This window comes from Macrobrachium nipponense, chromosome 39, assembly GCF_015104395.2.
Source record: "Macrobrachium nipponense isolate FS-2020 chromosome 39, ASM1510439v2, whole genome shotgun sequence".
In the NCBI taxonomy this organism is placed as follows: domain Eukaryota; kingdom Metazoa; phylum Arthropoda; class Malacostraca; order Decapoda; family Palaemonidae; genus Macrobrachium; species Macrobrachium nipponense.
The window spans coordinates 21,783,144-21,798,256 of NC_061099.1; the positions used below are offsets into that span (position 1 = coordinate 21,783,144).

Genomic DNA, 15,113 nt, shown 5'->3' on the forward strand with positions numbered 1-15,113 from the left:
ATTTACCTTGAAAAATCCTCTCATTCATGTCCACTTCTGGTCAGTCTGCACGCGGACAGACTCAGAGTGGAGAGGTTTTTCAGGTCTATTTATAATAGATTCTGATAGAATATCCAGATACTCTTGGAAAAGCCTTACGAAACATGCTGTGAGAAGAACGTGACTTCTGTGAATCCAACCTCTCTAAGGCCAAAATGAGGCATTCATCCTCTCTTTCCTTTGACGCCCATTTAATCTTAATATCTGTTAAGAATTTATAACTAGGGGAAAAAGACTAAAGTTTATTCCCCTTCTTTAAATTAAAGATGTCGTATATTGCTACCTCTCTTGGTTCGAGGAAAAGGAAGCAGTCTATATAGGAAGCCTGTTCGTCTTCTACCTTGCGAAGAGATCTATGAAGAAGACTTTCCGCAGGTTCTCAAACTCTTTTCAATAAATGTTAGACATACGTTAACAGTTATTATCTTCGATCGAGAAGGTTCTCACGGACATGCAAAATCTTGCATCGAACCTCTTAAGGATCGTTACGTTCCGTGTCTGTTCCCAAATAGGTTCTCTTTTGTTAACGCGAACAGGGGCGAAAAAAGAGATTCTCGATGCTCTTTGCGATATGAGAGAGTCGTGGAATTGGCCTAAGTGATTAAAATAAATCATTTCATCATTCCTTGTAAGCGACCCCTTTCCGATTAAATGGGTAACGAAATCAGGAACGAATCTTGCCGTTACCGAGCCTCCGAGAGGCTACTTTGTTTGTTTGTTTGTATGGTGTACGTGACTTCCGAACCACGTCGAGAGTGAACTTCTATCACCAGAAATCCACATCTCTCACTCCTCAATGGAATGGCCGAGAATCGAACCCGCGACCACCGAGGTGAGAAGCAAACACCAAACCAACCACTACTGGACTCATAGGTTAATAACTCGCTAAAACGAGAAAATATCTTGGATGGGGCTTCTGGCGCATTGCGCCAGGCTGGCGCTTCTGGCGCAATTTGCGCCAGGCTGGCGCTTCTGACGCTTTGCGCCAGGCTGGCGCTTCCTTCTAGTTCTTTTAAGGTTATGTGCCAGAACATCTGTGCCTTTATGGTACCCGACATCCTTCACGTGTTAATTCCGTTCTTAGTAGGAAAAAACTTTTATATACGTAGTATAGTCCATTCAGGGAAACAACTTCTGCCACTAAGAGAATGTTTCCCATCCGACTCACCCATCTTCTCTTGAGCAATATCCGATTCTAAAAAGGTTGTGTGCGTTTCTCGAAAGGATGAGAGAATTATATTATATCGTGCTCTGCCGTATTAGAATCCTTTATAATACTGTCACATTGTGGTAAACAGCATTAATCTAGGAAACCTTTGTAAGGATACTAGGAATTCTGTAGTTAACCTCGGTATGTGCATAAGACTTGACCATACCGTAGTCTTAAAGTGAATTCTCTTCTACTACATTCATCTTCTCACTAAGCATGTACTCTAATAAGCCATGCTTTCGTAAGCATGAGAGCATCATATAATATAGAGTTCCGCTGCGTTAGAATCCTTTAATAATGTTACCTACGGTAAACAGCATTGAAATGTTGTAATATCTTTCTTATTGAAAGCTTCTTAGCAAAAGGCAGACAATATTTTTATTATGTTTACTTAACTATCCCCTCAATCCGAGGCTAAAACCGCGATTGTAGGGGAGAGACACGGTTAGTTATTCCATCCCGCAGGAGAGAGACATGTAACCAACCACTCACGACCGCACCTACATGTTACTGCGTAGGTCTCTAAGGCGCGATAGCAGTCTCCGTTAGCCGTCTGGCCTTACTCTTCCAGAGTTGCCAGCTACTCCATTAAATAAAGGAATCTTATAAAATTATTATCGAACTTCAGGAAGTTCTTATTAATGCATATTTAAGCGAAACAGACTTCGATAAATCTAGAAGCTAATTAGGTGTTGTCTTAACAATCCCTTTAAGCGTAGTCCTTCCTAGGAATTCCTGGAAGGATACTGGTAATTGAGTTACTCTGCAAAGAAGTAACTACGGTATGTGTGATTTGCCGTATCGTATTCTCATACAGCAGATACTCTACTACCTTCTTTCTCTGCCGAGGCAGATAAAGGAAAAATTTTTACTGTCTTCGTTCTTTTCGTTAATAGAACGATAGAAAGAGTATATATATCTCCTTAAGGAAGGAAGTTAATCCAGGAACTCTTTTAAAAATCTTGTGATTTCCTCATAAATCGCGGAAGAGACAGAATTCCTGTTCATCTGTAGGGTTTACGGAAGGAAGTAGATATTTCCTATCCGCCATCATACCCAAACGTCGATGAGATTCTTATAAGAAAAACTCCCAAAGCTCTTGCCTCTTCATAACGAGGGAAGAGCATGAATGAAGGAGAGAGTCCGCATGAGAGGAAACTGCCAAACACAGGAGTCTTCTGAATAATGAAAAAAATGGCTTCTCTTGGTATCAGAATCCTTCTGACAAACGCGACGGCCGCCTGTGCGACATCTTGCACCTTTGCCAGGGGAAAGTTGCTCAAGTTAAAAACTCAAAGAGGAGCCTCGCGACTGACCTCTCTCTCATAAGAAGATTTGGAATATTCTGGCGCCTGGCTCCTTGCGCCTAGCGCCTGGATAGTTCCGCACGCTAGAAAGGAGACTCGCTCCTGGAACGTTCTGCTTGCGTGGAAGGTCCCGTGCGCCTACTAGACCCCTTTTAGAAAGAGCCTCTTGCCCGGAAACGTTCAATGGTAGGATCGTTCTGATTGCCACTGTACTATAAGGCTCCTTGCTCTAGCCGTCTGTTTTTCTGGCGCAATTTGCGCCAGGCTGGCGCTTCGTCTCTTTGAACGGCGCCTTGCGCCAAGAAAAATTTTCTAGAACGCGGCTCGCGCTCAGTTGCTAGAACGCGGCTCGCGTTTGGTTGTAGGAACGCGGCTCGCGCTAGTCTGTTTTCTGGAACGCGGCTCGCTGCTGGCTGTTGGAACGTGGCTCACGCTAGCTTGCTGGAACGCGGCTTCCTAAGTTCCTGGCTGGCTCTTGCTCAGTGTTCTTTTAGATTTCAGAGAACGCGCTAGATCATCAAAACATATACATTCTTCGTCTTTTCGGATGTAAGATGAAGAGACGCACTTTTTTAAGGATGCCTTTTCAATGGCTATCCTTGGCAGTCTGGGACGCTCTACAGAACCTGCCGAGGGGACGCCTGACCGGTGGGGATTCTCTGAAACCTCCTTACGGCTTTCGACCTTCCTTCTCCCCTGGGCTTGGGAGCTTGAAAGAGGTCTAGGCCTGAGAGCGAGACAGAGCCGATCAGACGCGCCCTCCACTGCAATGGGGAACACTAGTAATCACTTCTTACCTTTTAATAGCTCGCATTTTGAGCCACAATCCTTGTCTTCAAATTGCAATTATGAATTTGAAGTTTCTGCGAAGTAAGAAGGTGATGAGGATGCAACACTACTAGTACTCTTAATACTCTAATTGCTCGTTAGTACGAGTTTCCAAAAAACTTTTAAAAGAAACGTATCTAGTTACATGCTTTACTGACTCCCTAAAGTAGGAAGTCAGTATATTTCCTCAATCAATTCTAACACTTATTACACGTATTAATGAATAAATATTAATATTTCCCTTTCTTGCAAACTATGTGAGTGTCTACCGAAAATTTCGGTAGTTACACATCATATATTCTTCGAAATTTTCGAAGCCAAATTCATTAAAAAGTTAATAAAAGCGTATGCCGAACCAAAGACCCAGTACTTCCCTGCAAAAGACAGCCCAGAAGATCGATGGCGATGAAAAACGAAAATCAAGTCAGGAGGTAGCAACAACATATGTTGACACTACCGCGACAGAGAAAATCTGGTTCTAGAACGGGAATGGTTCCTATTCCTGCCACCCAGCGGCAGGGGGGTAGATCACCTGACCTACCTGCAGCGTGTGCCGCGAAATTCGAATTTCTGTCGGACGTCAGAGACATAAGCTAAGTATATATCTGCCGGGGAAGTTGCATGTACAAAACTTTATTGTATCATTACAATATCATTTTGTTCATGAAACTTACCTGTCAGATATATATATAGCTGAATCCCACCTTTGGTGGTGGGAGTAGACAGAATGGAAGATTTTAGGAAACACATATATGCAGATAATTGATATCTTGGTTCCTTACCTGTTAGCATAGCTGGCTTCGTGATTACTGCCACGTAAGTCTGCTTGTGCTATTAGAGTTGCCAGCGAGGTAGAGACCTATATAGCTGGTGCACTCCAGATGATCTGTCAACAGGGGCGAGACCACGACGTGACTAGACCATGAACCATACAATGAGGGCAACGAAGTAAAAACACAACCACCTGGCCTAGCCTACCAAAGGTATCCCACTTAGACTAAACTAATGGAAGGGAGATCCGCCACCGGCGGTCGACCCCACAACCATAAAACACAAGTTAAAAACTCACCTAACCATTAAAGAATAGGATGAGTGCTACCTCCTGCCCCCAAAACAGTGTCTGCAGCAACGCATGGTCCCAGCGAGTAGCAATTTTCGTATGTTGCTTTCACCTCCCGCAGGTAGTGTGAAGCGAACACCGAATTGCTTCGCCAATATGTGGCACTCAAAATGTCTTTGAGTGCCATATTCTCGTGAAAGGCTACCGAGGTAGCAATAGCCCTCACCTCGTGGGCTTTCACTTTTAGAAGCTCATATCACTATCACTGCACTTTTCATGAGCTTCTTTAATCGTACTTCTTAGGAAGAACGCCAGAGCGTTCTTTGACATCAGAAGATCTGGTTTCTTCACCAAGCACCACAAGTTCTCAGAAGAGCCTCTGCAGGCTTTAGTTCTCTGCAAATAGAATTTGAGAGCCCTGACAGGACACAGGACTCTCTCAGGTTCATGTCCCACTATCTCCGACAACCCCTTGATCTCAAACGTCCTCGGCCAAGGGTTGGAAGGGTTCTCGTTATTTGCTAAGAACGTAGGACTTAAGGAACAAACCGCACTATGATCCGTGAACCCAACTTGCTTGCTTATGACCTGGAGTTCGCTAACCCTCTTTGCCGTCGCCAGAGCGGTTAGGAAAATGGTCTTCTTCTTCAGATTCCTAAGCGAAGCTGAGTGGAGTGGCTCGAACTGACTTGACATCAGGAACTTAAGCACCAAGTCTAAGTTCCACGATGGTACTTTAGGTTGGAGAACCTTCGTAGTCTCGAAGGATCTAATGAGATCATGAAGGTCTCTGTCATTTGCCAAGTCGAGTCCTCTGTGTCTGAAGACTACAGAAAGCACGCTCCTGTAGCCTTTTATCGTGGGAACAGCTAATTTCACTTCTTTTCTTAGGTAAAGAAGGCAATCTGCTATCTGGCTCACAGAGGTAGTGGTGGAGGAAATGCCCTAATCCTGCACCAACTTCTGAAGACAGCCCACTTCGATTGGTAGACTGCGATTGAGGAGAGCCTCCTTGCAGTGGCGATTGCTTTAGCCACAGGTCTTGAAAAACCCCTCGCTCTGGCCAACTTCTTGATAGTCTGAACGCAGTCAGACTCAGAGCGGGGAGGTTTTTGTGGTACCTCTCGAAGTGGGGCTGTCTGAGTAGATCTTTCCTTAGGGGCAGAGTCCTCGGAAAGTCTATCAGGAAGGACATTACCTCTGTGAACCAGTCGGTCGCTGGCCAGAAGGGGGCGATGAGGGTCATCCTCGCTCCTTCTGATGCCGCGAAATTTCCTCAATTACCTCCCCGAGGATTTTCTGAACTGGGGGAAACGGTCGTAAATGTCCAGGCCCGACCATTTCCAAAGAAGAGCGTCTACAGCCACTGCTCCCGGGTCCAGAACTGGTGAGCAATAAAGCGGAAGTCTCCTTGTCCGGGAAGTTGTGAAAACGTCCACATGAGGACGTCCCCATAGCTTCCACAACGACTGACATACCTCCTGATGTAGGGTCCATTCCGTCGGCAGCAGCTGTCCTTGCCGACTGAGAAGGTCCGCTCGAACGTTCTCCACTCCTTGACACGAATCTTGTTAAAATCGTGACATCCTGCGACTTCGCCCATAACAGGATTTCCTTCGCGATGGTGAACAGAGAACGAGAGTGGGTTCCCCCACCCCCCTGTCCTGAGGTATGCCAGGGCTGTGGTGTTGTCCGAGTTGATCTAAACCACTTTGTTGGAGACTTCTTCTTGAAAGAACCTTAGCGCAAGGTGAATCGCTGGCAGTTCTTTGAGATTTATGTGCCAGGACACCTGTTCCCCTCTCCAGGTGCCTGACACTTCTCTCCCTCCTAGTCTTGCTCCCCATCCCGTGGAAGACACGTCGGAAAACAACACTAGGTCGGGGTTCCGAAAGCTTGACCGAAAGGCCTTCCGTAAGCTTCTGCGGATCTGACCACCATCTCAGGTGTTCTTTCACCTCCTCTGTCAACAACAAGGTTGCTTCCAGATCTTGATCGCGTTTCCAGTTGTTGGACAGGAAGAATTGAAATGGTCTGAGGTGCAACCTTCCCAGAGAAACAAACTTCTCCAGTGAGGAAATGGTCCACAGCAGACTCATCCATTCCCTCACCGAGCATGTTTCCTTCTCCAGAAAGGCTGACACTTTGTCTAGGCATTGAAGTTGTCGCCCCTGGTACGGAAAAGCCCGAAAAGCCACTGAGTCCATCTGAATCCCCAGATAGACTAAGGATTGAGAAGGGGTCAGATGCGACTTTTTGAGATTTACCAGAAGTCCCAGGGACTTCGCTAACGACAAGGTCGTGTGAAGGTCCTCCAGACACCGGTCTTGCGATGAGGCTCGAATAAGCCAGTCGTCGAGGTAGAGAGAGATCCTTATCTTCGCAAGATAGAGCCACCTCGCAACATTCTTCATAAGGATGGTGAAAACCATCGGCGCTGTGCTTAGACCGAAGCAGAGTGCCCTGAACTGGAATACTTTCCCCCTCAGGACAAACCGCAGGTATTTCCTTGATTGGGGATGGATGGGGACGTGAAAATACGCGTCCTGGAGGTCTAGTGAGACCATCCAATCCCCCAGTCTTAATGCTGCAAGCACAGATTGAGGTGTCTCCATCTTGAATTTCTGCTTAGTGACGAAGAGGTTTAGGCTGCTGATATCTAGGACGGGTCGCCACCCCCCTGACTGCTTCGGCACTAGGAACAGACGGTTGTAAAAACCTGGAGAATCCAGGTCGAAGACCTGTTCCACAGCTTGCTTCTCGATCATTTGATCTAGCAGATCGTAAAGCACTTTCTGCTTTTTTCCTCGATACGAAGGAGACAAATCCTTTGGTGTCGAAGACAGCGGGGGCGACTTCAGGAACGGAATTCTGTACCCCTTCCTCACGATATCCAGCGACCAAGCGTCGGCATCTCTCTCTTCCCAGGCTCTCGCGAAAAGTAGAAGCTGGCTCCTACCGGCGGCTGAAGGACTTCCATATCACTTCCTACTCTTTGAAGGAGCGGGGGTTTTGCCTCTGGAAGTGCCTCTTCCTCGAGGGGCTGGTTTCGAGGAAGATCCAACTCTAAAGGGCTTCGATTTCTTGGTAGAAGAGATCCCAGAAGACGAAGTACCCGCTGGTCTCCTCGATGACTGAGCCAGAAGATCTTGAGTTGCTTTCTCCTGTAGACTCGTGGCTATGTCCTTAACCATAGACTGGGGGAAGAGATGGTCTGAAAACGGAGCGAAGAGCAAATCCGCCTTTTGCGCTGAAGAGACAGATTTAGCTGTAAAGTTACAGAAGAGTGCTCTTTTCTTTAGAAGTCCCGTGCTGAAATGAGCAGTCAACTCCTCAGAACCATCCCTGACGGCCTTGTCCATGCAAGACAATACACTGGACAGCTCCCCCAGACTAATGGAATCAGAACTCCTGGACCTGGCATCCAAAACTCCTGGCATCCAAAACTCGGTGGGGGTTCCTCGTAACCCTCCTTCGGCTTTCGACATGCTCTCTCCCCGTGTCCTGGGAGTCAAGCAGAGGTCCAAAGAAAAATCTAAGCCAAAATCAATTCGATCCACTGATAACGTGTGCCTAGCCACCGATCCAAGTCAAATAACCAAAAAAAAAAACCAAAAGGGATACTCAAGTAGCCAATAAGTTTCCAAATCCAGACGGAGGTGCTGTAAACAGATGTTTACAACACCGGCGACAGAAAAATTATGAATAGAAAATGGGAATGGTTCCTGATACCCGCCTCCCAGCGGTGGGAATGGGTATTAACCACCTGACTCCCACTACGTGTGTCGTAAGTTTTTAAATTCTGTCGGACTTCGGTATATATATGTATATCTGACAGGTAAGTTTCATGAACAAAATAAAAAATAAAAATCGTCATCCAAATAAACCTCCAAATAATCTTCATCCAATGTCCAAATCAGCATGCAGCTGAAGGGGTAATATCAGGGGAGTGCTCTAGCCCAAACTGAACTCTGTCTGAGCACCAACATCCAGACATCAGCAAGGCACGTTTATAAACACTCGTAAAAAAAAAGAAAGACAATCGTTAAAACGATAGTTCCATAATATAAACAAACGGGGAGGAGGCACCTAACCACACCAAGTAATACTAAATTAAGCACTTGAAATGACCAGACAACGGGCACTAAACTTCAAAACTAGTATAAACATATACTCAGACAAAACAAAGGCTATTCTGCCACAAATGATTCTTAAAAGGTAGTTATAAAACCTTGAAAAACAAGGCTGATCTAAATTTACAAAAGGCAAATAAAAATAATCTAAGCTTTTCTTGCAGAAAAGGCATTAGTTCAGAACAAACACGAGACCTCTAAAATCACTGAACAATGGCCATGTGCTCAATATATATGCATTACAATACTTATTTGGTAATGCAATGCACAGCAGCACTTTCCTTTAGGACAGAATACAGTATCTTGGATAATCATGTGACCACTAAGCCCTATTTTGAAGTAATGGGAAGTCATAATATGATGTATATTTCTAAACCATAATCCCAAAAATTTTACTTAAAAACAGCCTTACTGGTGAGGTGGGGGCAGAAATCTGAGATGCCTCACTGTTAGTACTACTATTGCTGGCCCCCGCTGTAAGACGGGCCAAACGCTTCTTCCGAACCTGAAATGTTAAATGAACTCTTAGTAATGCACTACGTACTTTACAATTTTGCAAAAAGTACTATTTTCTCTTAACAGTGAAACACAATGAAAATCAACATTTCCTCCTTTCACTCAATCACCAGTCTATGCAGTTTCATTTCACTATCATCAGTTATGCTACAGTATTAGCTACAAAGATCATCTTCATATCAGTAAAAATAATTCAGTATTATCTACAAAGATAACCCTCATAACAGTAAAAAAAAAAAATTATCTTTCAAAATTTCCCATTTACATATTTTCAGAAGTTTATGCAGGTCCATATAGCTATCATCATTTACACTACTACTTCATCTACACAGATCAATAATTTTACACTCCATTTACATTCTCTTCACCTAACCCATATATTTTACACATTCTTATTCCTTTAGGAAACAAAAAAACCATTGTCTCAAAACCTGTATGACTAACCATCTTATCGCTTGGCAACATCTCATAAGCCATCTAATTTTCATGAATACATTATCTAATATATTTCTAAGCATACCTATTTTGGGGCAAACTGCAATTTACTTATTTTGGTTGTCAATCCGCTCTACAATTGGTAAATTTTCACTTCAAACATAATTATTTTCCAGAGCTTGGGATATATTTTTTCCATGATTTTAATGCATGCTTTGAACAATTCCAGCATTCATTTCCCAAGAAACTAGATCCTCTTATATGCTAAAATTATAGGGAGGGGTATAGTGAGAAAGCAGGGTTTTGGGAAGGGAAACAAAAGGACTGGAATACATGAACGTATTTAATTTACTATAACCTAACCTATGGCACCAAATTCTTAGGCCTTTATGCAAAGTCAGTGACAACCTACATTGGTAAACACTACTTGCATCTACTATAGTCGATTCATTTAAGGTAGATTCTTGCGCCTACGAGACGTTTGTTTGGCGGCCTCTGATTGGCTGGTAGCGGGAGGCAGACTGCTCGCTCAGTGGGTCATATTTTCGTTTGCAGCTTAGAAAACTAGCAATATGTTTACATTTCTTCATTTATCTCACGTTTTACAAAAGATAGGAAAGTTTTGGTCATACCAAAGGATTCGGTATTAAATGTACAATTAAATATTCTTTTCCTGAAATCAATAAGTTAAAATACAAAGGAATTTACAACGAGTAGAAGTGAAGGGAGAAACATTTCATTCTTTATACATGTTTTTATTCATCATCGGATTTTGCATAATTCATGAGATCAAGATAAAATAAAATCCTGTGTTATTAAACAATAAAATCACCCTGAATACGATGGCGCTTTCAGATTTTAGATGCGTGTAATATGTAAAGAGAAAATGAAGAATATGTCTTATTATGTTACATTCGTGCTTGACTCAGTTTGACAATAGTGCCGAGAGACACATCGTTGGGTCTGGTCCTCTCAGCTAGAGCCGTTGGCGTGTTGGCAGTTGCCAATTGGCGATATGAGAAGTTTGCAGTTTCGAGACTATGTATTCACCGAATTATTATGTCATTACATTTTCTATAAATAAATGCATAGAATTCCCATTATGACTTTTGAACATTTTTACTCAAATATCATATATGTCCGTATTCCTGGACATATCTGATAAAAAAAAAGTAAATAATCAGATGGATGCATCTGGTATCGTTGGCCGCGGGCGGGAAATTCAGTTCAGGAATGAATTTGAAACCTACGGACCTACTTCGCACTCTTCAGCTCATCCTTAGTTTTAATGAGGTTGGTTTCAACATATTGTTTTCTGTTCTTTTATTATGAATATATTTTCAAACGAAAGAGATATCAGAGACTTAATTGAGTGATATGAAATTAATAAATCTCAGTGGAGCAATAAACAATAATGATGACGTAAGAAAATTTGTAAAATTTTAATTTCTTTTTGTTTATATCGATAGCCTAATGACATACCAATGTAAGCCTATTGTGTATGACTTTCTTTTGTGTTTATGACATAATATATCTGCATGAATTTCCATTCCTTTTGTTTAAAAAGATGAAGATATAACAGTCTTCTGATTAGTCTCATTATCCTACATGTACTATATATATACAATTATGCAGGGCTGTGGGAACGGTACGGGAGCTATTCTAACTCAGGTATGAATTAAGTGATTCAAGAATAATCAACTACCTCAGGAGAAAACTAAGCAAATTTTTCCTAAACATTGTTGTAGACATGTTGTCAAGTGTAACATGTATATAAAGGAGATAAACATTCTGGTCTAAGAGTAACTCAAGCAATTCTGAAAAAGACAGTATATTATATTCGTTACATCGTCAACAAATTTTATGGTAAGAAATAAACATTTGTACTTTTGTTTATTGAGTGAACATATGAAAACCATAAGCTTTTGATGTTATTGGCCAGAGAAACAAGTTCTGTTATTTATCAGTGAGCCTCATAAAGCATGTACATTTCTCACTTAGACTAAATTGAAGCCAACACCCAGATGCATTCATCTGATTATTTACTTTTCTTTTATCAGCTATGTCCAGAAATACGGACATATATAATATTTGAGTAAAAATGTTCGAAAGTCATAATGGGAATTCTATGCATTTATTTATAGAAAATGTAATGACATAATAATTCGGTAAATACATACACTCGAAACTGCAAACTTCTCATATCGCCAATTGGCAACTGCCAACACGCCAACGGCTCTAGCTGAGAGGACTAGCCCCACGGTATCTTGCGTCTCTCGGCACTACTGTCAAACCGAGTCAAGCACGGATGCAACATAATAAGACATATTCTTCATTTTCTCTTTACATATTACACGCATCTAAAATCTGAAAGCACCAGCGTATTCAGGGTGAATTTATTGTTTTAAAACACAAGATTTCATTTTATTTTGATCTCATGAATTATGCAAAATCCGATGATGAATAAAAACAGGTATAAAGAATGAAATGTTTCTCCCTTCACTTCTACTCGTTGTAATTCCTTTGTATTTTAACTTATTGATTTCAGGAAAAGATTAATTAATTGTACATTTAATACTGAATCCTTTGGTATGACCAAAACTTTCCTATCTTTTGTAAAACGTGAGATAAATGAAGAAATGTAAACATATTGCTAGTTTTCTAAGCTACAAACGAAAATATGACCCACTGAGCGGAGCAGTCTGCTCCCGGTACCAGCCAATCAGAGGCCGCCAAACAAACGTCTCGTAGGCGCAAGAATCTACCTTAAATGAATCGACTATAGTTAGGCTAACAATAAAATTGCAATATATTTTTGTATGAAGCATATGAAAGAAACACGTGAACAGAGCAAAATGAACTCCAATATTGCGGCTGGTATTCAAATATAAAAAAATATGGTATAATTAGAGCTTTCCCACTGGGGTTCCAAATAATTGTTCAACACATTAAGCTACTAGCCTAGCTAATAGCCTTAGTAACAGGGCACAATTCTGGGGAAACTCTATGATGAGTAGTTAGCAACGACAATAATGATAAAACATGCATACCTATATCAAGTAATAATTGGTCTGGAAAATATACCTAAGATTTAGGCTACATAGGTAATTCACATAAATTTAATATAAGCTATCATAGCATTATCAATTACCCTATGCTAACCAACCTATACTAGGCTAAGCCTTAGGGAATTTTCTTACATTAACCACTGGATAATGATTATCTTCTGAAGGCTGGCACTTTATTTCCCAATCTTATGTCACACAGTATTGAAAAGATAACTACTAATTAGTTTCTCAGTAGGACGTAGTGTAAGCCAGGCTGGTTCGCCTACCATAATAGGCGAGTGTCAGAGGTGCACTATGATACCCTACGGATATCTAATCTTGTAGGCTTCTACACAATACACTTTGTGTAGAGCTCACACAAGAGTTCAACGGAAATAATGAGAGACTACAATAAGTCTCGGTTTGGGGCCCGTAAGCAACAAAGAAACAAAAGACCTTTGTCACAAAAGCTTCGTCATTTCTCATTGGCTCGAAACCAACCACTTGACTTGTGTCATTTCTCACCTTCACGGCTTCTATATTAAACCAAAAGACAAACCAAACGGTCAAACTATACCTCATCTTGATCTATCTGGTCCCCCATGGCAAAAGGAGGCTCGAAAAAAAAATCTCCCTAAAAAAAAGAAAGAGACCCACAGTGACTCCTCACACGACGATGGAAATCTTTGTTTTGATGTCGCTGTGACGTCACAAACCAGCTGGTAGAAAACAAAAGACCGTCGCTCTGCACAATGCAGATCGATTACTTCATTAAACAAATAATCCAGCGTTGTCATCTCTGACAATAACCTGAGATATTATACATCGAATTATTTATATAATATAATTGGAGATGAATATAAGCATTTTAAGACTTCTTAAAAGCAATAAAAAAGGTTGCTATAATTCAACACTTAACTGCGTGAGTGACTGAACCGTCTACATTGAAAAAATCAAAAGTGCATTTCATTGCATCGTAATTATCAGAAACTACGTTTCATTGCAATTCTAAGCTTAGCACCCATTTTAGTTTTTTCATCATTCAGTTAATGTTACAGCCAGCAATACGAAAATAGACGGTTTCATGGGTGACTAATGTTAAGACGATGCTGGTTTGAGATAAGCTACGTCTCTCATCTAGATAGAACGACGACTAAGTACTACACAGTAAACCTACAAAAGAATCACACAGGTGCTTTTTTTCTGTTACTCTCTCTCCTTTTGTGGGTTGCCCCGTATACATAATATTTAGCGAATATTCTTTAAATAATGAAATCTGAACTTTATTTCATTGAATGACAAAGGCAAATGCTACCGAATGATTATAAACAAACTAATATTAGACTTTTTACGTGCATTCTAATAATAATAATAATAATAATAATAATAATAATAATAATAATAATAATAATAATAATAATAATAATAATAATAATAATAATAATAAAAGCTTATGTTTATTTGCTTATGAATTCCTATTCGTCCATGTTCCTACATGTATGGAAAAACTTTTACACATCTCGTTTTTTAATCAAATTTTGTTAAGTTTGAGGCCCAGTGATGTTAGTAAGGAGGGGCGTGTGGGAGTCAAGTCAACCAGTGGGGATTTATCAGTTGTTAATTTTGCTGTTTGGTTTATTAAACCCTATATCTTCAGTATACAATCGGTAAACCACTGTAGACTGTATTACAGTTCCTACGTATAATGTATCCATGGTCATGCATTTTTTTTTTATGCTATACCCTCCGACTACTTTCAGTGCATCTAATATTTACTGTGTTATATTTAGGTTTTCGTCTGATCGAAATTTTAATTTTTCTCGCTGTTTTTATTATTCTAACTTTTCTGTAAATTACTTTCACCAGTTAATATCATGCTTTTGTCAAGTTTCTTTTTGACCTCATCCTCATCTAGTCTGTTTTATCTTTATTTAGTTTCTGTGTTTTTCTGTTCGTCACTCACTTTATGTCGTTCGTGAAGTTCCTTATATCGGTCACAGAATCTCCATTGCTGTTTATAATGGTATGCCTACAACTACGTAAAATTGTGCATCGTCTGTTGATAGACCTGCACTTAACTTTAGTTTTCCCGTAGGGGGCCTGTGTCGTCAGTGTACCTCACGTGGTGTACTGTAGCCATTAATTAAAGTTATTTACAGCGTACCTTCGGCCCCTCGCTGCAGTCTCCTTCGTTCCTTTTACTGTACCTCCTTTCATATTCTCTTTCTTCCGTCTAACCTTGCACCCTCTCCTAACAATTGATTCATAGTGCAACTGCGAGGTTTTTCTCCTATACCTTTCAAACCTTTTACTGTCAATTTCTGTTTGAGCGCTGAATGATCTCATAGGTCCCAGTTTAGTCTTTGGCCTAAATTCCATATCCAGTTCATTTCAGACAATTTACTTCAGTTCGATAATGAGTAACCTAAATATTATTGGTCGTAGAAGCCTCCCCTGTGGGAATCATTCCTCTGAGAATAGACTCTAAGAATTATCGTATTCTTGTAATTAAAAGGTCCCACTAATGAGCTACAATTC

General features: G+C 41.0%; 1 protein-coding gene across 1 annotated transcript in view; it reads right to left on the minus strand.

Moving 5' to 3' along the window:
• The window catches only part of LOC135210382 (ubiquitin conjugation factor E4 B-like), a 142,114-nt gene extending 128,817 nt beyond the window's left edge, over window positions 1–13,297 (minus strand). The window contains 2 exon segments of the mRNA XM_064243289.1: window positions 8,990–9,082; window positions 13,153–13,297. Coding sequence (XP_064099359.1) covers window positions 8,990–9,082; window positions 13,153–13,179 — 120 coding nt within the window. The 5' untranslated portion in view covers window positions 13,180–13,297.
• Between the last annotated feature and the right edge of the window lie 1,816 nt (window positions 13,298–15,113).